A 25,554-nucleotide genomic window follows, 5' to 3' on the forward strand; every position below is an offset into this window, starting at 1 on the left:
CTCAGGAGGAAGACAAAACCAGTTATGAAGACCAAAAATACTTGGCCTAAGAGTGCTCTCATCCAGCTACAGAACTATTTTGCACAAATGGACTAGGATGCGTTCAAACAAGACTTAGGGGAATATACAGAAACAGTTCTATTCTATATCAAGAAGCGTGCTGATAGTGTCACTGTCACAAAGAGGATCTGGGAGTTTCCAAATCAAAAACCCTGGATGACAAAAGAAGCATAGACACTCCTCAAAACAGAGTGTTATACAAAACAGCAAGAGCTGATTTGGGGAGAGGTATCAAAGAAGCCAATGAGGCCTATAAGAGCAAAATAAAAGACCACCTCACAGAGAACAACCCATGCAGGGTGAGGCAAGGAATTCAACACATTACAATCTACAAGGGCAGTAATCTAGGTCCGTCTGCTCCAATACCTCACTGGCAGATAAACTGAACCATTTGTTTGCCAGGATTGAGGTAAGGAGGCTCACCATGACCACAATAATCACTTCAGCCCTCAGAAAACACACACTTACTCTAGCAGAACATAAGGAGAAACGTGTGCTCAGGACAGTGAACCCAAGGAAGGCCACCGGCCCTGATGAAGTATCTGGTAACATACTCCAAGCATTGCCATGGGTCTTCATGCAGGTTTTCAATCTTTCTCTGGTATCAGCCACTATTCCAACCTGCCTAAAATCACCATTCCTGTCCCTAAAGAACTAGCCACAGAGAGCTTAAATGACTATAGACAAGTTTTACTCACACCAGTAGCAATGAAGTGCTTTGAGAGATTGGTCTTAAAGCACATTGAATCCTGCCTTCCATCCACTTTCGACCAGCATCAGTTTGCTTACAGATCAAACATGTACATAGAAGATGCCATTGCTACCGATCTACATACTGCGCTGAGCCATGTAGACTACAGATGGAGCTATGTAAGGCTGCTCTTCATAGACTACAGATCCACATTGAATACAATAATCCCTGACATATTGGTAAACAAATTGACAAACTTAGACTTTCCCTCCTCTACCTGCACCTGGATAAAGGACTCTCTGACAAACCAGTCACAGAGGGTAAAACTCAACCCTCATCTCTTCTCTTCTCTTCCCTTTTGCTTAGCACAGGATCTTCACAAGGCTATGTGCTGAGCACACTACTTTACTCTTTGTACACATATGACTACACCCCAATCCATTTCACAAATACTATCATTAAATTTGCAGATAACACCACTGTAATAGGGCTCATATTAGAAGGACATAAGTCGGCCTACAGAGATGAGGTCTGGAGACTGACAAAATGGTATTCAGTTAACACCACAAAAACCAAGGAACTCATTCAGGACTTCAGAAAGCACAGCACAGAACTAGTTCCTCAGTACATGTGGAAAGGGTGCAGACCTTCAAATTCTTCAGAACCCACATTTCAGAGAACCTTTCCTGGTCTACGAACACCAAAGCAATGGTCAAAAAAGTGCAACAGATTGCACTTTCTGAGAGTGCTCAGGAAAAACAACTTTGAGAAAAAACTATTGGTAGCTTGTTATTGTCATCAAGAGCAATCTGGCATAATGTATGATAGTATGGTACGCCAGATGCACAGAAACTGACAAGAAGGATCTCCAGAGAGTCATAAACACAGAAAAAAAAATCACTGGCTGCTATCTGCCCTCCCTGGAAGACATAGCCTGCTCCTGCTATCTCACCAGAGCCACAAACATCATTAAGGATCCTTCACACCCTGGTCATAACTTGTTTGAACTGTTGCCCTCTGGTCAGTGTTATAGATCTTTGAAAGTTCAGACTGAAAGATTATAAAAACAGTTACTTTCCAATTGGCCATAAATACATTTAACAAAAATAAGCAAATTAAGGTGGTTTAAATAATTTTTGTCAGTGCTGGGGAAAACACTCATACATACTGCTGCTCTTGTGCAGCTACTCCCCATTGAAATTTTATTATTTATTGTTTTATTGCTGGTTTTATTGCTTTTTAATTTCATTTCATTTTAAGTATATTTTTACCTATAATATTACTATTTTATATATTTTTGTTGTTCTTCTTGTTTGCATTATATGTTGTAGCATTGGTTTTGTTTTTCACAAAATTAGTGTTGTTTTGCTTTTGTACCCAGTTAGAGTGGTATTGATAATTTACAATGACAATTAAGACTTTCTATTCTAAATAATAAATTGAGCGTTGGTATTTTTAAGATTTTTAAGTGTGACACTTTTTCTCTAATTAATTTATAGTTGTCAGACAGAGATCAATTCAAATCTGGGAAAAAATTTTCAGAAATGTCGATAACAGAAGCAGGAGAGGATTTGTTGTGGTTAAAAGACTATGCAAAAGAAGTCAAGTGTGAGCCAGAGTAGGTAGACAGCAATTCACGCTTGGGTACCAACATTCAATGATGTTGCTTATGGCAGTAATGGGGGGGGGGTTGTGTCTTTGATGTAAAAAAAAAGGAGAAATATCAACAATCAAGTTTTCTGAATAGAATTTCAGAGCTGCAACAATATTGGCTTTTCAAGTGCAGCAATTTAGGAAAACTCAAGGACGGACAAGAGTGTGACATGCACACTAATGAAATAATTAAAGATTTAAAAACACATGCCAGTTCGTGTTGACGGTTGCCTCTTCTAGTATTAAATATGCATTTCTAATTGATGGTAATTGCAATGTGCAATGCCAAGAAACAATTACAAATATTATGCTCTTATAGTGTAAGTATATACCCGCTTGGAAGATGAATCACAGTGGATTTGACTTTTTTGACACTAAGAAATCACTTCAAATTGGTCTAAATTAATTACAAATATAAAACAAAATCATTGATTGCATAGTATTCACACCCTTTAATATGACAACTGGTTTCACAAATCACATACTTAGTTAAATAGAGATAACTTGTCTGTAAAGACTTTCAATTCATGCATCTGTTTCTGGAATATTCAACTTGTGTGAGTCAGTACTGTGGTCTAACCTACACCATGAAGACAAAAGAACACTCCAAGCAACTTAGTGAAAACGTGATTGAAAAGCAGAAGTCAATGGACTGTGGTACGATGCAGGTTCTGATCCATGCCTCTTGAACCCGACACCGCCGATAATGTAACCAGATGAGCTGGACAATGAGGACACCAAACGAAGCAAGGGGAATGGTGTAAAGTGCAGAACTGCTTTTATTAAAAACGAACAAAACAAATCCAAACTGTTCAAATAAATAGTGCAGTGCAATCAAAAGTCAATAAATAAATAATCCATTAAAACAGGGTGAAATGTGGAGGTTAAAATCCAATAAATAAATCCTTTAAAACTAAGGTTAAAATACTGGCTAGAAACTGTCCTTTAAAAACCCGGTGCCTTCTTTAGCTGGCGGTTTTCCTGCTTCTCCCATCCAGGTCCTGTCCTTTAAAAACCTGGTGCCTTCTTTAGCTGGTGGTTCCCCTGCTTCTCCCATCTGGGCCCTGCACCAGAGGAGTCGCCCTACCTGCAGCTGACCTTTCCTACTTGTCTGGTAGCCTTTCGAACCCTGGCTCCGTAGGGCCCCGCAAGACCAAGACTCGGGTTTCCACAGCGACCAGGGCGCTCACACTGGGACTTCCACCTCCCGCTGCCTTCCACTCAGAAGGAGTGACCCAATCCATCTGCCCCTGGGTGCTGGCCAAACACTCCGCTAGCACTCACTTCCCAGCTGCCTTCCGCTACCAGAAAGCTTGCTCTTCCTGCTCACTCACTCAAACCCGTACCGGTTTTCAGCATCATCTTCTTCCTCCTCTACAATATAAAATGGAGACGTAGCACAGGTGGGGCGATTAGCAGCTCCCGGGATCAATCATGGACATGGGCAATCCCACACCTGTGCACTTCAGTGTGGAAACACCCAAGCCCGCATCACACCCAGGAACCGCTCTGGCCACACTACCACGCCCCCTCTTTAAGCCGCGAGTGCGGCGATTATTTATTTAAAACTCGCCTGTTATTTTGAGCTGCGAACCTGCTATATCACACACTGACATAACTCATTGAATATTCATTGGAGTACAGTTACATCAATCATTAAGAAATGGAAAGAGTATGGAAAATCTGTAAATCTGCCTAGAGCAGACCATCCATAAAAACTGAGTGATCGTGCATGAAGACGACTAGTGATGCTGGCCACTAAAAGACCTATGATGGGAGTTACAAGCTATAGTGTCTAAGATTAAGAGAGATTGTGCCTACCACAACTCTTCCCCAGATGCTTCACTAGTCACAGCTTTATGGGGTAATGAAAAAAAGAAAGCCATTGTTAAGAAAAAAAAACACACACACAGAAAGACTGCCAGAAGGCACATGGGGCATTTTGAAGTCAGTTAGAAGAAGGAACTATGGTCTGGGAAAACATGTGGCATAAGCCAAACACTACAAATTATCAGAAACACACCACAAACATTCTGTAGCATGTTGGTATCAGCATCATGCTGTTGGGATGCTTCTCTACAGCAGACCCTGGAAACCTTGTGAAAGCACAGAGTAAAATGTGTACAGCAAAATACAGGAAAATTCTGGAAGAAAACCTGATGCAGTCTACAAGAAATTTGTCTCTTGGGAATCAATGACCCCAAGCATAACGCCAAAGCCACGCTTGAAAAGGGCTGTTCACTCACAACTCCAATGCAAACTTACAGAGCTTAAGCAGTTTTTTAAGAAGAATTGAGTGTCTAGACCTGCAAAGCTGATTCAGACCTGTCCACACAAACACAAGGCTGTCATGACTATCATTGATGCATCTACTAAATACTGACCTTAAAAGAGGTGAATATTTATAGGATCAAGTATTTTGTGTAAGATCACTTAGATCACTTTGCTGAGATCAGATTTCACTTTGATATTAAAGAGCCTTTGTCTAATGATCAATGTAAAAAAAAAAGTCCACTGTAATTCAATGATTGCAAGAATAAAATGTGACAAACATCCAATGGAATAAAAACTTTTTATAGGCACTGTGTACATATACATATATGTACTACTTGTTATATACTGATAATGTAATTTAAAAACATTTTTTATAAAAAATTGTGGAAGAGGTCCTCAAATTATACCAACCATGCAACTTTTAATATACTGTAACACTCAATGAACCGATTACTTTTTCATTGCTTTGTATTCTTACATTTGGCTACTCAAAACCACATACTGTGTTTCTAACCCTTAGTTAATATATCCTCATTTAAAGTAAACACAAAGAAAACAGCCTTTTCATGAGTCTTTTTTTCTTTATACCAGACATGGCAACAAATCCATCAATTAACATAATACATTTTAAAATAATCATGGAAGTGGTTTGGGAAGAATCAGCTTTAGCATCTTCATTTCAGAAAGTTCTTTCAGAAAGAAAACTGAAATCGTGAGCTATCACTTTGGAAGCACTTTAAAACAGGTTATTAGTTTTACATTAAAATTAAGAACTAGACTGTCCTAAAGAAAAAAAAGAATAAAAATGTAATTATGCCCACTACACTCCCAAGTAATACCATGCTCATAAACTAAAAAATCAACCATTAACAACGGAATTAAGGAAAACTGTGGTCAGAGAAAATATAAAAAAATATGGAGAGACTTAGTTTTATTGTGGCAGTTCAGGCATTTAATGGTATCAGGCCCCAAACTGCATGGGAAACAGAAATACCCATACATTGGGGCAAATGGAATGAGCAACCGTAGTCAATTTCATCTCAAAAACAATTTAAAGGTACATAATGGTCCAAGATTTACTAACCTAATTTGATATGGGTGCTGCATAATGTGTTATTAGCTCAGGTATTCTTTAGCAATTGCACATTACCAAACTTCCCTTAAACATTAAACTGAATATTTCAACTGTAAATTGAGTTCTATATGTAATGGTCTAATAGAATTTATAGCACTATATATCCAACTACAAATAAAGTGACTTAATACTGAAAATTAGCCCTATATGCTTTATGGACCCCAGCACTAAATTTCACCTTACAGTTTCCCTGGCTACCATAACACTCATACTTAATCAATTAGTATTGAAAAATTATCTCTTGGAGTTAAGTTTGCTATTAAACTTTAGACACTTGCCCCTCATATAATTTAATGCTTTGCAACCAATGTGATGCTTCAAGAATATGAATAACTAACAAAATACCCACGCTTAGCAGCAGCGAAGTACTGCCTTAAAATTTTTATTAAGAAGAAAATAAACCTTTTTAAACTGAGGGATAATATACCAATAATTATTTGTTAAGGATCTCTTTGTATACCACATTGTCAGTTCAGCCCTCCGGTTGTAATATGACCAAGCTGTGCGCTGAGCTTACTCTTGAGCATGCAACGTACAGTTGGCCATGTGAAAAGTAATCTTGTCTCAAATCTCACAGCTTGGATTGCTGCTGTCATCGGTTTGAGTTTCATGGTTTGTTTCAATTACGACTGTATTTGCAGGACTTGTGTTGAAGTGACATTCAGCATCTGTTAAGCATTGTAAGCACACAACTGGTTTCATCGACAATTTCACATCCAGCTTTTGAGAGTTTAAACATTAATAAACATCAAAGTGTCCACTAATGAAGTGGTCACCTGTGAATCAAAGATGTTTAAGAGGCATTGGCAGCTGTCGAAAGGTGTAAAATATTTGGCCATTTCGGTACACTTGAAAGCGACAACCGAACAATTCAGCGGCAGCCATTAACTCACATGCAGAACCATAGGTGAAGGGTTTAAGCATTTCACTCTTATAGTGCTCCTGTGTAGTATAATTATCTCCTGTACCGTCATCAGTCCATACCTTGAACCTGTCCCAGTAATTCAATACATAAGACACAATGTTCCTCCGGATATCAAGACTGAGCCTGATATGGCCGTGCAATATGTAACAAAGAGAATGGAAAAGGTAGGTGCCATCTCCGGGCATGGAAACCACTCGGTAAGTGCCAGTTTTTTGATCGACGGTGATCACCTCAATAGACATGTTAATGGGGGTATGGTTGGAACGATAAAGGAAATGGGTACCTGAACAATGTAAAGTAAGTCTAAAATACCTACACAATAACTACAATCCTAATAAATGAACAATAAAACAGCAGGGAAGCCGTGGATTAAATAAAAAGCCTGTAGTTATCAGCAGGGAGACGTGAATACCGTGGCGAAGCAAGGAAGGGAATGTAGAGTCCGGAGCGACGGACGGTCTTATATAGGCAGGCAGCCAACAACGTGGGAGGTGTTGGGATGGGGGACCCAACGGCGCCTCACATGGTGACCGAGCTGCAGGCTATGGACCAAGGTTATTATAGTTAACGAAAACAAAAATCAAAACTGAAACTATTATTAAAAAAACATTTTCGTAAACTGAAATAAAATAATTAACAAAACTGAAATGAAAAACTAAAACTAAATGAAACTATCAAAGTAGCTGGAAAGACTAACTGAAATAAAATAATAATTTACTAAAATATTTTTAGTTTTCGTTTTTAAATTAATATTTTTTCCGTTAGTCTTTAACCCTTGTAAGTACTAACTCTAAAACAGTAAATAATCCCCCACGAGCTCCCTGCACATATTCATCCAGTGATCTGCGGCTGTGACGGAGGGCGGCTGTTCACACAGCATTTGTGGTGTCAGAGCGAGCCGACTACAGGTACGTAAAACGGGTGCCGCCTTTCTTTGTGCTTGTTGTATATCAAAATGTAATTCAAACGTCTGAAATCAGAATGTGCTGGTCAACAAAACCGTTACCATTTGGACAGAAAAATCACGAGTAACATTTCAGTTTATTTCTCAGGTGACTGCTTTTTGTTGACAGCAATTCACCTGCCACTTCGCACGGGAGAAAGTATAGTAATCATGAAAAAAATCTGATCTCAAGATTTTGATGAATCTTGACGTTTTATACCTCACTGGGTCTGAAAATACCGTTTTTTAGAATTATGCCTGTGTGTGTGTGTAAACACGACAACTCAAAAACGCAACTAGATGGATGAAATTTGGCATGTGGTTGTTACACCACAATTATAGATCTGTATTAACTTTTGGGCCAAATCCATCACCCAGAAGTAATACTTCACCTGAACACATACTCATTTTTTTATTTATGCAGCTGCAGAGACCGATTAAATCAACTTTATTTTTACAATAATTGTTCAATATATTATTAATTTGATTTGTTGTTGATGGTTCCTTAATGTACGTTATATAAAAATATAATTCTTGTCTTGCAGTTTACTCCTCGAATATCCATCCCCATATCTGAGTACACAAGAAAGTCCAGGGGAGACCATTCCCGGTTTTTGAAAATAAAACAGCACTGATCGAGAGACTGACAAGGTCATCATACAAGATCAGCATATTGTTGCTTACCAATCACTTTTGCTTTAAAAACATTGTTTAACAATGAAGTGATATAAACATAGGTAGAGAGTCTGACAAGTGATGAAAAACTAAACATACTAATGGGTTTTTGTATTTATTTAATATTTAATAATTTATCTTTTTTAGTTCATATTCACAACTCATCCATCCATCCAACTTGTTATAGCCCAACTACAGGGTCATGGGGGTCTGCCTGAGCCAATCCCAGCCAGCACAGGGCGCAAGGCAGGAAACAAAACCCCAGGCAGGGTGCCAGCCCACTACAGGGCACACACACACCCACACACCAAGCACACACTTGGGACAATTTATAATCGCCAATCTACCTACCCTGCATGTCTTTGGACTGTGGGAGGAAACCCATGCAGATACGGGGAGAACATGCAAACTCCATATTTTAAAAATTATAAAATTGAGTAAAATTGTTCATATTCAGTATCTAGTTTTGATTATGTTTGTTTTTATCAGACAAAAACAAAACCAGATATTAAACCATGTGGTGTAGTAAGCTTCCACTAACTTTTAAACTCGTATCCAGATCCGTTAAGTGTACAGTTCTGTCTGATTGTGACACAAAACTAAACTCCGTAGGAGCTCCATGCCATAATTACTAAAACTAAAACTGAGACTAATAGATGTAAAAATAAAATAGAAATGTCTTTGTGAAATAAAAACTAAACTAAAACTAAAAATACACGATGAAGGAAAACTAAAACTAAACTGAATTTCCAAGTAAGGTCAGAAAAAGTATAGAAATAAAAAATAATATAAAACGGCAAAACTATAAACACCTTGCTATGGACATATATATGTATGTAAGTAGGATTCAGTTAGCGTTAGGAACCCGCGTACCAAATTTCTTGAAGATGGGCCCATAAGTAACAGAGACCTTTGGAAAGTTCAATATGGCGGCCAACAGTGGCATCATACCACCGAAATAAGTACGTACATTGGTTTCGGATAGCGCAGAGAAGCCGCCTACCAAATTTCGTGAAGATGGGGTCATAAATAAGAAAGTTCAACATGGCAGACGTTGTCGACTGTTATGACTGTTACGCATAGAATTTCAAAATGAAACCTGCTTAACTTTTGTAAGTAAGCTGTAAGGAATGAGCTTGCCAAATTTTAGCCTTCTACCTACACGGGAAGTTGGAGAATTAGTGACATTGGAAAGTTCAATACGGAGGCCGACAGTGGCGTCATACGACCGAAATAAGTACGTACATCAGTTTCGGTTCGCACAGGGAAGCCGCCTACCAAATTTCGTGAAGATGGGGCCATAAATAAGAAAGTTCAACATGGCGGACGTTGTCGACCGTTATGAACGTTACTTGTAGAATTTCGAAATGAAACCTGCTTAACTTTTGTAAGTAAGCTGAAAGGCATACAACCTGCCAAATTTCAGCCTTCTACCTACACGGGAAGTTGGAGAATTAGTGATGAGTGAGTGAGTGAGTGAGTGAGTCAGTCAGTGAAGGCTTTGCCTTTTATTAGTATAGATTAAGATGTTCTCAGTAAATAAAAATCTTTAGACTTCCACCCTATATCACCCCATGGCTGTGTGATTGACTTCCATAGCACCTTTGCCTAAAGGAAAAATGTACACACTTTTAAGATCTGATGCCAAAATCATGGATGTACAGTATATATAAATTATATTGACTAATAGCTTTATCCACTTATCTAAAACTATTATAGGAGCAGAGGAGAAGAAGCATGATTCATTGAAACTCTACATACATGCCTGGGAACTCAAAAAGGTCACTGTAAAAACAACTCTTTATGTCCATTAATTTCATATTTGTTAAATACGGGAAGAGAATCTGCTTCTCCAAATTTGACTTGTGTAAGGCTTACAATCTAGTAAGAATAAATGAAGATAAATATAAATATCTTGCAATGCCTATGGTTTAAAAGACATTTCAGGAATAAGCCACTAAATTTTCCTGCACTTTTAGATTGCCAAATTCTGGTTGTAAGAATCTGATTTGCCTAGTTCAATCATGGGGACCCCATGTTCTGTTCCAATCAATGAGTCATGTTACCTCTAGTTGATGTGATTTACTGTGCTTAGATGGTCTTTTTTCTTATTTTCTTATTTTTCTTTCAAGAATGAATAGCAGTGTCAGTTTTACTTTAAACATTTACAAACATCTGCATTTTTCTATAGTTGTAAATGATTAACTCTCTTTTGTTGTTTTGCTATTAATTTGCCTTTTTCTGTGCAGTTTGCACTCTTAATTGTATCATAATAATGACAATTAACAAAGAGCTCAGCAAACATCTGGGCAAATGACATTGAATGCTTATAGGCTGTAACTATTTCAATGACTTTACTAATATATTCCTTATTAAATAATGAATTAAATCACAAGTATACCTGAAAAAGCAGAGTTAAAATCATGATGATAAAACTCAACATGCCTTGTTAACATGCAACATGCTTGGTACATTCTAATAAAAAAAAAACCTTAGTTTTGTAATATCATCTTTGACCCCAATAGAGAAATAATAGCTTGCTTAATTAGACTGGGAGTCTGATTGAAAAATAAATGACAATAATACCTTATTGTAAAAGCGAATTAGTGCAAGTGGAAAACACACAATGTTTTTTTTTTTTCTACTCAGCTTTTAGAAAAGGAGTAAGATATCCGCAAACATGTATTTACATGCCATGTATTAAAAAAAAAAATGTACTATACATTCCACAGACTTACTATGGATAATTGTTAGTGATTTTGGTACATTTCTGTAGGATAATAATGAAGCACCAAACAATCTTAATATATTATCTGAATACACATTACTTAAATTAGTTCTACACATCAGTCATAGGACTTTTACAGGAAAACAAGAAAAAGCAATAACCAAGGGGATTATCAGCTCTCTCGTTTACATAACATTAAAGTGTGTGCATCATTTTCAGTAACCATTACTGAACTTCCACCAAACTTTATGTACCCTATTAAACACAAGTTGTTAGAAGAAATCCAGCTGGTGTTTCAAACATTAACAAAATGAATTCTTACAAATATACTAAGCTGTTGCTGATGTTAAATAACACACATTGTTTTTATTGCTGTACTAGCTGAAATACTCAGCGTTGCCCACTAGGAAAATAAAGTTTTTTTTTATTATTATTGTTTGAGAACAATATAATAAAAAAAAACAACTTTAAAAACAAAAATAAATTAACAAACAATGAAGACTCACTAATGTGCTTGCCTTGCAGTCTTGTACGCATATTATCATCCAACTCTATTTAATTTCAAAAGCAACTGGATGATAACATGCATACAAGACTGCAAGATCACCCCCCACCACACCCAGAAAGGGATGGGTTAGGGTTGATTTCACCCTACAGTATTTTAAGTCGACTAATGAGAAACATGATCACTAAGTTTCATGAATATCGGTCCAACCGTTCAGAAGTGATGGTGGAACATACATACATATACACACACACATACATTGACTTAATAAAACAGGACAAACTTTAAAAATCAATAATGGGAATGCGTTCCACACATTGGGAGAAAAGCACATACCTGTGATATCTCTGGCAATCAGTAGCTACCCTCTAAAACACAAGCTCTTATCTCTCTCTCAAAAACGTCAAATGTTACTCCTTAACAATCTGTAGGTGATAATGTCTGTTGAACAAACAGGTATCACTAGCTAAGTGGGGGCAAGGTGCACTCCAACACATAGTGCGACGTCGACTAACTCGAATGGAGGGTGGCAAGGGAATGAGGAAGGCCCCGCCCCCCCCACTCTTGGCCCACAGCCACTGTGTTGGATTTGCATGAATACATCGGTACCGCAAGCGAACTATGGTACTTAGCGCTATGACAGAAGTCACAAAATCAACCGGAAAGTTCAAGCAAATTATAGAAAACATCCAGATCTAAATCCGTGGGTTAGGGCTGATTTGACCCTACAGTCTTTTTAGTCGACCAATGAGGAACATGTGTACCAAGTTTCATGAAAATCGCTCCAGCCGTTCAGAAGTGATGCTGGAACATACATACATACATACACACACACATTGACTTTTACATATACAGTATAGATTCCTTAAATGCAACTTTAGACTGTATAAAAAAACTCTAGAAAAGACATTATTATAGACATAGAATTATGGCATTATCTGGGACATAACATTTCACAGAATTTTTATTTTTCTACAGAATATTTTAACCATTTGAAAAAAGTTTCAAAGCTATGTATTTCTTATCCTTATTCTGCATATTTTATAATATTTGCTGCTGAGTTTTTTTTCTTTTCTGATGCTATCTGGGCTCTGATGCTATCTTTGTCATGGATCACAGAAACCAGCAGTTTCACTCATTAGTGCATCTTTTGAAAGCTGAAGCCTATCAAAGCCGAAGTGCAAGCTAAGAAACATGCTTGCACAGGATGATTGTCCATCACACGGCACGCTTATGCACACAACGCCACTCATAAACAGTGGGTAAGTTGAGAAAAAACAAGTAACATAATATGCACATCTTTGGGGTATTTAAGAGAACCAGAGGAACTAGAAAAAAATCCACAAAGATTTGGGGAATTTGTGTAAATTCTTTCACAGCAATAACCAAGCCAGGAACATTATGGCCTATGCAGTAAGGAGGAAATACTCAAAGCCAATGTGCCACCACCAAGACATCCAAAGGTCAGCAATTCATAGAATCTATTTTGATTCATTTTCTTACCATATTCCACAATTGGCTCCTTAAGGGAATGTAATTTTGAATTTAAACTATGCTAATATACACATAATGTATATTATATTGTATTTTGATATTAATAAGTTTAGTAGGACACAGGTTATTTGGAACAAACACAATATTGAGCAGCAGAAATTTTTAAGGTCATTCTTTTAGGAGCTGGCAAAACAATGGTTGGAGGTGTTTAGTAGCATTGGTATGCGGACATTTTAAATACTTTTTCACCACATTTCTAGTACAATACCAGAAACTACCATACATAATGAAACAGGGATCACAACAAGTAATTCTTTCCCTAACTGATTTTTTTGTGTTGTTCAAGTGTTGTCTTAATGCCTTTTCTTTGACTGAATTAAAGTTCCTACACTTTGTTATGCGCTGCTTTTACAGTGCAGGCATTTGATGTTACATATCACACTCACACGTCTGAAAAAATGAAAAAAAAAATAACCAAAAGACATAAAATTAAATAACACATCAAAGCAAAATTAAAACATCAGAAATTAAAAACTAGTGTGTTCCTCAAAATATTAATTACTGTATAAAGCATTTAGATGCAGTGCACATTAGGAAAAGACTTGAAAATAAAATGTTTGAGAGAGAGTGGTTAGCAGCATACACTGATACAACGCATTGCCGCACCCACCACACGATGAACCACCTCACATTTTTCAAATATATCTACTATATAATAAATATTGTCTGTGTGTCTCCAGTCTCCCTGAGCAATCTGATTTCTCAGTTTGGCACTGGTGGCTCAGAGGTAGGAATGAAAACATGATACTTCAAGTTCAATTCCTGATTGTAACCACTTTTTTATATGTACAAAAAATGACTTATTTCCATGACAACAAAGCATATAAATGAGTAAAGTTTGGTCACTAAGTACTGTACTAATGAGGCACAACCCAAATCATCTTCATAGATCAGAAGTATTTGCAAGAATATGAAAGATGTTTTCACAGCAAGCAAAGGACCAAATGGAAGGGGAGTAAGGCCATGTGTAATGGAAGAGGGTTCAAATTGTTCTACTAAAGTGTGGATGGGAGGAGAAATGGGGTAGGGATTATCATAAGTATGTTAGAGTGTTTTGAAGGTGAACACAGTGTTGAACAGAGTGATGATTATGAAGCTGGAAGTTGAAGGTGTAATGAGTGTTGTTAGTGCATATGGGTGTTGTGACAGTTTGGGTCCGCCATCGCTCCCTTGAACCCTTGTCCAAGACGTCAGGCATGATATAAAAGTCCAATAGTTGACTTTATTTAAACCGCACAGTGCACAAAGCATCCTCCTCTCCACAATACTCATATAATTAATTACACAATACTCAATACAATAACAATCCTCCACTCCCAGATGTGTTGCCACCCTTCCACCCAGCTCAGCTCACCATCTAGGAGTTCCCAGAGTCCTTTTATTATATGTCAGATCAAAAGTCCTTTTCTTCAGCACCGTCTGGGAGTTCCCAGAGTCCTTTTATTATACGTCAGATCAAAAGTCCTTTTCTTCAGCACGTCATTCCCCTTGTCCATGTGACTCTGACATACTTCCGGGGTGTAAGGCAAATACTCGTTGTTCCTCCCTGCAGCGTCTCCTAGCGGCCTCCATGGTATCCAGCAAGGCTGTGCATAAAGACTCTAATGTCCATGATGCCCTGCTGGTCTTCAGGGCACCTCCATACTGCAGGGAGGGCTCCACCTGGTGGCGTGGAGGTATTGCCCGGGATGAACGGCCGGCCATACATCACAGTGTGTGATGGATGAGAAAGAAGATTTCTGGAGTGAGCTGGGTGAAGTTGTGGAGAATGTACCCAAGGGGGAGTTAGTGATGATTGGAGCAGATTTCAATGGAAATGTTGGTGAAGGAAACAAAGGGGATTATAAAAATCAACTATCACCAATTCTGGCTAATTGAGCTACCAAGGTTGAATTCTAGAGTAGTACAAAAAAAAAAACTATATTTCCTTTAATTTATGATGTAACAAAGCCAAATGCATTTAGAATTTAAATTCAAATCATAAATAAATACAGGAGAAGGAATATAAACTAAAGAAAAAAAAAGTGCCTGTTATTTTTAACACTTAACCAAGCAAGAGAATAGTCCCTGTTCTTTTTTTAAGAAATATGATTGATATCACCCATCCAATGGAACCTTTTTGCTTTGTCCAATGCTGGTTGTTTTTTCTAAAGTCTCAAAACATCCACTAAGCATAGTCTATTAAACAAATTATCCGGAAGCTTCTCCATTCCACTTAGAATCAACCCCTTTGTAATCCTTAACACCAGTTCATGCAGTTTACTTTAAAGGCCTGGAGAATCTCCTTTTCCCCAGTGACTTTTCCGGTTCTTTTTTTTTTTCTTCTACCTTCCACAAGATGATGAACTTTCTGTCAGTCTTTGCTTCCTATCTTCACATTGCCCCAGGCAGTCTTTTCAAAATAAAAGCTTAGCAAGTAATTATGTTTTCTGTAACACTCAAACCCTTCCAAGTGAAAAAGTATACCTTTATGGCTTTGTGGTGATGAATGTTGTTAGCGCATATGCCAAACAAGTTGGGTGTGCAATGGATGAGAAAGAAGATTTCAGGAGTGAATTGGATGAATTAGTGGAGGAGAGGGCACCCAAGCCAGAGAGAGTGGTGATTAGAGTGGATTTCAGTGGACATGTTGTTGAAGTGAGCAGAGGGGATGAAGAGGTGGTGGGTAGGTATGGTGTCAAGGAGAGGAATGAGGAAAGTCAGATGGTAATGGATTTTGCAAAAACGATGCACATGGCTGTGATGAATACATATTTTAAGAAGAGGGAGAAACACAAGGTGATGTAAAAGAGTGAAGGAAGATGCACATAGGTGGATTATATGCGATCCAGGAGTGTAAGTCTAAAGGAGATTGGAGACAACAAAGTGGTGGAAGGGGAAAGAGTAGTTAGGCAGCATAGGATGGTGGTCTGTAGGGTGACGTTGAAGATCAAGAACAGGAGGAGAGTGAGAGAAGAGCCAAGGATCAAATGATGGAAGTTGACAGGCACTAGGTCGCAGTGAAGAGTTACCAGAGAGCTGGGAAACTACAGCAGAAGTGATGAGTGAGACAGCTAGAAGGGTGCTTGGTGTGATATCTGGACAGAGGAAGGAGGACAAAGAAACCTGGTGGTGGAATGGGGAAATTCAGGAGAGCACACAGAGGAAGATGATGGCAAAGAAGCAGAGGACAGTCAGAGAAAGGAAGAAAGTAGACAGGACTACAAGGAGATTAGACGTAAGGTGAAGATGAAGGTGGTGAAGGCTAAAGAAAAGGTGTATGATGAGTTATATTAGAGGTTGGACACTAAGTGGGGAGAAAAGGACCTGTACCGATTGGCTACACAGATGGTCTAAGGTGAGAAAGATGAGCAGCAGGATAGGATGATAAAGAATAAAGATGAAAATGCATTCACAAGTGAGGTGAGCGTGTTGAGCAGATAGAAAGAGTACTTTGAGAGGTTGATGAATGAAGAGAATGAGAAAGAGACAGAAGGTTGGATGATAGTGAACCAGGAAGAGCAACAGATTAGCATGGAGGAAGTAAGGACAGCTATGAGGAGGATGAAGAATGGGAAAGCTGTTGGTCCAGATGACATACCTGTGGAGTCATGGAGGTGTTTAGGAAAGAAGGCAGTGGAGTTTTTATCCAGTTTGTTTAGTGTAATCTTGGAAAGTGAGAGGATGCCTGAGGAGTGAAAAAGAAGTGTACTGATACAGATGTGTGTACAGGTGTTGATGGAGAAGTATAGAGAAGGCCAGAAGGAGTCACATTGTGTCTTTTGGACCTGGAGAAAGCATATGTGAAGGTGCCTAGAGAGGAGTTGTGATATTTAATGAAGAAGCCAGGAGTGGCAGCAAGTATGTAAGAGTGGTACAGGATATGAAGAGGGAAGTGCAAGAGTGGTGAGGTCTATGCTATGAGTGACAGATGCATTTAAAGTGGAGGTGGGATTACATTAGGGATCAGCTCTGAGCCCTTTCTTATTTCCAATGGTGATGGACAGGTTGACAGTGGAGATTAGACAGCAGTCCCTATGGAATATGATATTTGCCGATGATATTGTGATCTGTAGTGAGAGTAAGAAGTATGTTGAGGAGACCCTGGAGAGGTGGAAATATTCTCAACAGAGGAAAGGCATAAAGTTCAGTAGGACAAATAGGGAACATATGTGTGTGAATGAGAGGGAGGTCAGAGGAATGGTGAGGCTGCAGGAAGCAGAGCTGGCGAAGGTGGATGAGTTTAAATACTTGGTATCAACAGTACAGAGTAATGGGGAGTATGGAAGAGAGGTGAAGAAGAGAATGCAGGCAGGGTGGAGTTGGTGTAGAAGGGTGTCAGGAGTGATTTGTGAGAGACGGGTACCAGGACGAGTGAAAGGGAAGGTTTATAAGACAGTAGTGAGACCAGCTATGTTGTATGGGTTGGAGACGGTGGCACTGATAAAAAAAACAGGAGACAGAGCTGGACGTGGCAGAATTAAAGATGTTAAGATTTGCACTGGATGTGAGGAGGACGGACAGGATAAGGAATGAGTACATTAGAGGCTCTGCTGAGGCTTGGACGGTTTGGAGACAAAGCCAGAGAGGAGTGATTGCATTGGTTTGAACATGTGCAAAGAAGAGATGCTGGGATTGAGATTCCAGGCAAGAGGAAAAGAAGAAGGCCTACGAGGAGTTTTATGGATGTGGTGAGAAAGGACATGCAATTGGTAGGTGTGACAGAGCAAGATGCAGAAGACAGGAAGATCTGGAAACAGATGCTCCTCTGTGGAGACCCCTAACAGGAGCAGTTGAAAGAGGAAGAGGTCATTAAAAGGAGCTCATGAAAACAGGAGAGGGTAGGAATGTAGACTGAATAGAAATCGTGATCACCACCATCCTCACTTATAAATAAAACCCTATGATACTTTAACTTCTTTATTTTGGGCAGCCTCTTCCCAGTTAAGGACGATGACTATAGATTAGGAGATCCAACTGTACAGTCAACTTATTAATGAATGTACAACTTAAAATTTGAAGGGAGTATGTCAGATATGGTGAATGTTGTATAAGAAATACTTGGATTTGTCTATAATAAAAAATAATCAATATCAAGGAAGGTTTAAGCAAACAGCTAGATCTTATGCGATTGTCCTAAATTATCACTGAAGTGTATTGAACAGTTATCACATACTTAGCTTGGTCTGGGAAATAACCTTTCACAAGAGAGAATTTTTGAATGTGCAAGTCCAGATGATTTTTATCCTTTATACATTTCTACCCAACTGACATCCAAACCATTAGATCCTGAATTAATACTTTTAAATACAGAAGTAATTATTAACACTAGGAAAAAGGCTTTAAACATGTTTTTAACCACATTTGAATAACAACTAGAAATATACAAGTTTCAAAGAGTGCAAAATAGATGCATAATTAACACGCACAAATGGTAAAAAAAATTAAAGTTGCTTCCTGCATAGGAAAAAATACAAAGAACAGCTGCACCAGTCATAATATTAGGAACATAAAATTCTCATACAAGAGTAGCACACACCAGGAATACAAAGTAAAACATTAGATGTTACCTGTAATAGAGCAATAAACAACATGAGGTGCCTCCCTTTTTATATCTTCATATCCTAGTCCCATTTCTGATAGTTTTCCAGGAATAAAGTTTTCCATAAAAACATCACAGAGTTTGGAAAGCTGAAAAGAAAAATAACATTTGTAGATACAAATAAGTTAAGAATAAAGTTAGAATACTATGGAGAAAATAAAATATACACTAATGAGTTAATTCTGAAACTAACTCAAACAAACCATTAAACAACAAAACCTGTGGCAACAACTAATGACCAGACTACAGTAATTCAGCATCATTTTGCTCAGAAAAGTTTCAAGTACAAGATAAGAAAAACAGTAAACAAATATATAATTTAATTTTTAAGGTGCAGTTAATATTTTCTGTGTATTAAGATCGAGAAGTATGTCTAACAACCATATATATTTTTCTGTAAGGGTAAGTTAGAAAAATAGAAATAATTGGTAAAATATATTTTGCATGAATATTATGATTAATTATTTTGTCAAAAATATAGTTATGGACTTTATATGGTAATGTTGCCTTTGCTTGAGCAATTTAAATGCATCTGTTCCTGGACCTGTCCGTCTGGACTGAAAATCACTAATATTGCATCTTAAATACTACAATAGATCATAATTATTTCTTTCAGCCAAAGGCCTCTAAGCAGTCTCCAGTGAAATTAACAACAGGTACACTAGAGGGCAACAAAGAGATGACCCCGAAAACAGGAAAAGTTTAACAGGTGGAGGCCATTGATATTTTTCCCTCCTCATTTTTTCTGACTGTTTTTTCACTAGTTCTGCATTTGGCTACAGTCAGTGTCACTACTGGTTGCATGAGGCGATACCTGGACCCTACAGAGGTTGCACAGGTAATCCAACTTCTCCAGGATGGCACATCAATACATGCCATTGCAAGAAGGTTTGCTGTGTCTCCCAGCACAGTCTCAAGGGCATGGAGGAGATTGCAGGAGACAGGCAGTTATTCTAGGAGAGCTGTACAGGGCTTTAAATGGTCCTTAACCCATCAGCAGGACCGGTATCTGCTCCTTTGGGCAAGGAAGAACAGGATGAGCATTGCCAGAACCCTACAAAATGGCCTCCAGCAGGCCACTGGTGTGAATGTCTCTGACCAAACAATCAAAAACAGACTTCATGAGGGTGGCCTGAGTGTCCGACATCCTCTAGTGGGCCCTATGCTTACTCCCCGGCACCGTGGAGCTCGATTGGAATTTGCCATAGAATGCCAGAACTAATAGGTCCACCACTGGCATCCTGTGATTTTCATAGATGAGAGCAGGTTCACCCTGAGCACGTGATAGGGTCTGGAGAAGCCGTGGAGAACATTATGCCGCCTGTAACATCATTCAGCGTGACTGGTTTGGTGGTGGATCAGTGATGGTCTGCAGAGGTATATCCATGGAAGGATGCACAGACCTCTGGGTCCTGGGCTCCTCCTGGTACATGACAATGCCTGGCCTCTTGTGGAAAAAGTATGCAGGTAGTTTGTGGAGGATGAAGAACTTCATACCATTGACTGGCCCCTACACTTGCCTGACCTAAATCCAATAGAACACCTCTGGGACATTATGTTTCTGTCCATCCAATGCCGCCAGGTTGCACCTCAGACTGCACAGGAGCTCAGTGATGCCCTGGTCCAGATCTGGGAGGACACCATCCGTCGTCTCATTAGGAGCATGACCCAACTTTGTCAGGCATGCATACAGAGGCCATACAAACTACTAAGTGCGATGTTGAGTTGTTGCAATGAAATTTCAGCAAAATGGACTAGCCTGCTGCATCATTTTTTCACTTTGATTTTCGGGGTGTCTTTGAATTTAGCCCTGTGAAGGTTGATCATTTTCATTTCCTTCAAACGATGTGGCATCCTTTCGTTCCTAACACATTACCCAGTCCATATCAGTATAGATATCCAGCATGAATTTTTCCTCATTAAGATCTGATGTGTTTTCAAAGTGTTTCTTTAATTTTTTTGAACAGTTTATATAGAGCTGATTAAATTTTTATGATCCACTGTACAAGAATTTCCAAGTTTATCTAACCATTCAAAATTATTTATTCTAGTGTTGGACAACTTCAAACATGTCGCCCATTACTTTTAGGAATTTGAATGGTTATCATTTTAAAATGTCTAGAGTGTGACATTAGTTATAGAAAATTGTAATTTCAATAAAAAAGAGTCTCGGAGGCATACTTCTTCTAAAACTGGCATAATGTTACTTGGTTTTTATCATATTCTATTTGTATTTACATATAGTATTTTGTTTTTAAATACTATGTCTATGATAACTGATCAATATTTCTGCATCTCAACATCAAGTTAATCTCTCAAAAAAAACAGAAAATGAATTCAATGTATAAATTATAATCATAGAAAACTATGTCAATGAGTAAAGAATATAATAACAAAACAGAAGATGAATGTACTAGAAAAAAGTATTAAGGTAATAAAAATTATACAATGCTTTTTGTAAATTTGTGTTTAGTAAATTGTGGTCTGAAATTAATAAGACATTCAAGACCTACATGAGACAGAAACAATGTAATCCCTGAAGTTAAGAGATTGAAGGCAAGAAACTGTTGGTTAACTGAGATGAACGCTTTCTGGTAAGTAGGGAAATAGCTGGACTGCCAATAAAGTCTATATTTCTGTATTTATATCTAAACATTTTAAAACTATTGTAAACATTTCTGATCTCTAAATTCCTGTGAGCTAGATTCTAATGCTATTTTCATAAATAGTGTTAGTCATAGCAAATGAGTCAATGATTGTTTAAAGAAATTAAATGATGTTCAACTAGTTGGCTTGTATGTTTTTTTAAAAAGAAGTACAGTATATTTAAAATTAGACAAGTTGTAAAATGCACAATGCTGATTTTAAGAAACCTCTCTTGTGCAGAAAGACATAAATTAAGTTCAATTTTCACATTAATAAACCATTAATAAACAGCTAATAATACATAATGAGAAATGATATTCACAATTGCATGTTAAGTGCAAGTGGACTAAAAGCCAAATTTCCCCTTGGGGAAAAATAAAGATCTATCTATCTATCTATCTATCTATCTATCTATGAGACTAGTGCACTTTTTGTCTGTTTGCACATTTTCACCATGTCTAATTTTTATTCTCTCCATAGTTAAAAAAATATTACTCTTGCATCCCAGAGAAGCATGAGTCAAGTTTCAATGGTGGCTCTATATCGACCTGCTGTGAGTGATTGTGCTTGGTGATGGTTGGTCTATGCCTTGGATTCAGTGGTGCAATGATAACCTGTTGCTTCTGCACTTCTTAATAAGTCGAACGAGTGGTTTCAGCAAATAGACTGATGTATGCTTAGTTCATTTAGACTGATTGAAATGTTTTAATATACAACTCAGTAGATGAGATCATATGACCAGCTGTGATTAAAATAGGCTGTAGCTCCCTTGCAATTAATGTGTTCAGACATTATGTTCTGATAAATTAGAAAATGAAGGACAAGCCCAACTTTGCACATATGTACACAACACAAAGCAGAGAATGAGAATGTTAAATTAAGTTCTGTCATTTTATAGAACACTGCTAGTGCTAATAGATAGAGTGGCTCCAGATGAAAACTGTTACTCAGGTTTCCCACAAGACAAGGCCAAGAACAAGAGAAAGACCATGGTGAATGAGTAATTGCTTTATCCAACAGTCTTCACACTGCATCTGTTTCTGTTCAAAATGTTACTTGATGATCAAAACAAATCTATTTAAACTTAATTACGTAATCATGAGGGTTTTAGCACTTTAATGAATGACCAAATAAAATGTAATTAGATGTCCACCCCAATGTGTTTAACTATTTTGACTGAAATGTAGCATTTAAAAGAAAGTTGCAAAGTCCACTTCTCATGAGAACCACATACATTTTATAGGTATACAACTATGTTTCATCCGAGGTCTATAATGACTTTCAATCTGTATGTTTGCAGATTTGTTCGGTCGTGGGTGATAAAGTATATGGAGTAAGCAGGATATTTTAGGGTGAAAAGATGGGTCTGACTAACACCATCAGCTTACATTCTTTTCAGCTTGAGAATTTGGGTGACTGGCACAGTAACAGGACACCTCATGTATATAGTTTAAACTACTCTGTTTATGAACCTGCACCTTCATCCCTCCATTTGCTTGGAGAAGCAGAGCAGATATGTACTGTATATCTACGGCTGATAAAGATTCTTTCAGTGGGTTAGCTGTTGTTTGTTAAGATCAAATTCATATTGCGTTAAGTATATGTAGGCAGATATATTGTAATTACTGAATGCAAGTTTAAAAGTCTTTTTTTTTACTTTTCTCTCCAGACTTTTGATTTATTCCCACACTTACAGAGATAACTAAAAAAAAAGAAATTACAATGTAAATCGCTAAAATATAAATCTTTAGGGCCATTAAATTGTGGTATTTTATTCTCTTTGTTGAAGCATCTTATTTGTTGGGATTTAATTAAACCTAAGAAATATGGCACACTTTTTATGTGTAGACACACCAGACCATCCACAAAATACAAGTAAGTGAACTGTTTATGAGGTTTTCTTTATTGAAAAAAAATCTGTAATTAAAAAGGATTTTGTTGTGGGTAGGCTAATCCAATACATCTGAAAACATTAGAACACTTCAACAGTTTTTTTGTTCTGTTAATATTGTAAGTGGTAAAGCTTGCCACTATTAGAAAGAAAATAATCACTTCAAGCCTTTTCAGTTATCAGTGACTAATGTGTATTATGAAAAAAAGCAATCGTATTTTGCTTCTTAGACCATGAGTGACAGTGTTAATTCTTACCAATCCTAGTCCACAAAATAGGTTTTCAAGTCTACTCATGTCTTTGTATCATTGTGTGTGTGTGTGTGTGTGTGTAACTGTGTTTGTGTGTAAGAAAGGATGTAAGAAAGTAGCTTTCAATACAGGATGAAAACAAATCTTTTACTGCCAGGATAAGCAATGGTTGCCTAAAACCTTGAACAGTTTAAGTGGTTCATGAATACAGATGAATGAATTTTATTATTTTTCAAGTAATAACATTTTTAGTTTATTTGTTTCCTGGCTCCATCTTTACATTAATATTTTTTATATGTTCATTGTTTTCTATAGAAGCACCACTTATATTAAAATGTTTTTAAAGTGCTTACTAAATACTTTATCACACTAAACAACACACAATTATTTGTGCACAGAAAAAGAATGTAAAAATGTTTTTCGAATACACCTTACATAACCTACATGATGTGAACAAATCCGCCAACAAATCATTAAAATATTGTGTGTGTAAAAATCAGCCAACTAATCATTAAAATATTTTGTTTTGCACAAAGATCTGGATCTAATAATGCCGAATGTGCTAACAGCAGACTTTGTGACAGCATAATATGCACTGAATACAAATTGGTGGTATGAACCACCTAAAATAAAGAATCACTATTGACATAGTAAACATCAAGGTAGACATGACAGCCAAGCAAAAAATTACAATTATACCTGTACTGAAGTTATAAACACTGGAAAATTAATTTAATAAATGTTGAATTTTTAAATTGAAAATGTATTACACACTTTTCATTGAGATATCAATGAGATCTCAAACAGATTGCACTGTACAAGCTTAAAATGTAAAAAACCTTTATTAACTGTCTTAAAACAGAGACATTATCTGTGTGACTTCAATTACAGATAAGATTAGAGGTTCAAATTTATCTTGATAGTGGTTACTTAACATGTATAAATTGTATATTTCTTGTTTTATTTGTTCATTATCCACTCCGATCTGCTTAACAGATAAGCATAGTCACATGTGCAGCAATGGCTTGTTCTTGAATGTGGTGCTTGTACAAGCCACAGCACCAGCTTGTGTGAATCTCTGCCATACAATCTCAGTTCTCCAGCTGCTTAAAGCCTTGTCAACCTAGGTTAGGTAAATTATCTTTGTGAACATAAAAGTAAAAAATGCAAGAATAAAAAGGAATGAATTCCACAATGTAATGAAATGATTAAATTAATGAAATAGATGAAATAAGAAAGGAGCTAAATAAGTGTGGCTCTGGAAGCACATGGTAAATAAACACGGACTGGGTATTTACATTATGCTTAAAACAACCTCACTGCTGCATTATTTGGAATTAAAGTAATTCAATATTTTCATGGAGACCGTAATTTATCAGCATACATCCACAGCAACCTGCTATTAATCATGTTCAGTTGCAGCTGATGAATACAACAATTAACAATAGTACATTAATCATAGCAATTATGACATTACTTGAGTTAGAATTTACTGTCCTTAAAAGCTGTTTCAACCACCAAAAGTCTATGGTAGTACTCATAATACTGCAATTTTTTTTTTTTTAACTTTTTAATTGCACGTAATATGGAAATCTGGCAGTGTTTCTCAACGTCTGTGACTTTGTAACCCATTTTTATCTTTTTAAGTTCAGGTTGTAATGACTGTAAGTGGAAGAATAGAATGCAGTTAGAAAAGGAAAACAAATATCAGACAACACTGTCAAGCACTTAGGGTTTAGCACATCTCAGAAGCTGAAACAGTATTTTTTTTCCTCCTGTGATTGTGACCCAGCTATGGCTACATCTGCAATGATCTTACAAGAGGCATGTAGAAAAGTTTCTAACTGTTGACTACGACCTTTAATTTATAATAACTATGATAGAAAAGGCAATACACATTACTTTGGTTTGTGTTTTCTTACCCATTTCAGATCTTTTCACTTGGCTGCTGTACATTTTATTTTATGCACAGATGGTGAGTGAATGTTGAAAGTACAGTATAATTTATTTGCATTAAACTATTCACATTAAGTTGAGTATAG

At 37.2% G+C, this 25,554-nt stretch overlaps 1 protein-coding gene across 3 annotated transcripts in view; it reads right to left on the reverse strand.

The window, feature by feature from the left end:
• The window catches only part of sugct (succinyl-CoA:glutarate-CoA transferase), a 762,796-nt gene that overhangs the window by 712,829 nt on the left and 24,413 nt on the right, over positions 1-25,554 (reverse strand). For all 3 annotated transcript variants that reach the window (XM_039753396.1, XM_039753395.1, XM_039753397.1), the window contains exon 6: positions 18,693-18,813. In XM_039753396.1, coding sequence (XP_039609330.1) covers positions 18,693-18,813 — 121 coding nt within the window. The remainder of the gene's footprint in view (positions 1-18,692; positions 18,814-25,554) is intronic.

The sequence above is a fragment of the Polypterus senegalus genome, chromosome 5 (genome assembly GCF_016835505.1).
Source record: "Polypterus senegalus isolate Bchr_013 chromosome 5, ASM1683550v1, whole genome shotgun sequence".
NCBI lineage: Eukaryota > Metazoa > Chordata > Cladistia > Polypteriformes > Polypteridae > Polypterus > Polypterus senegalus.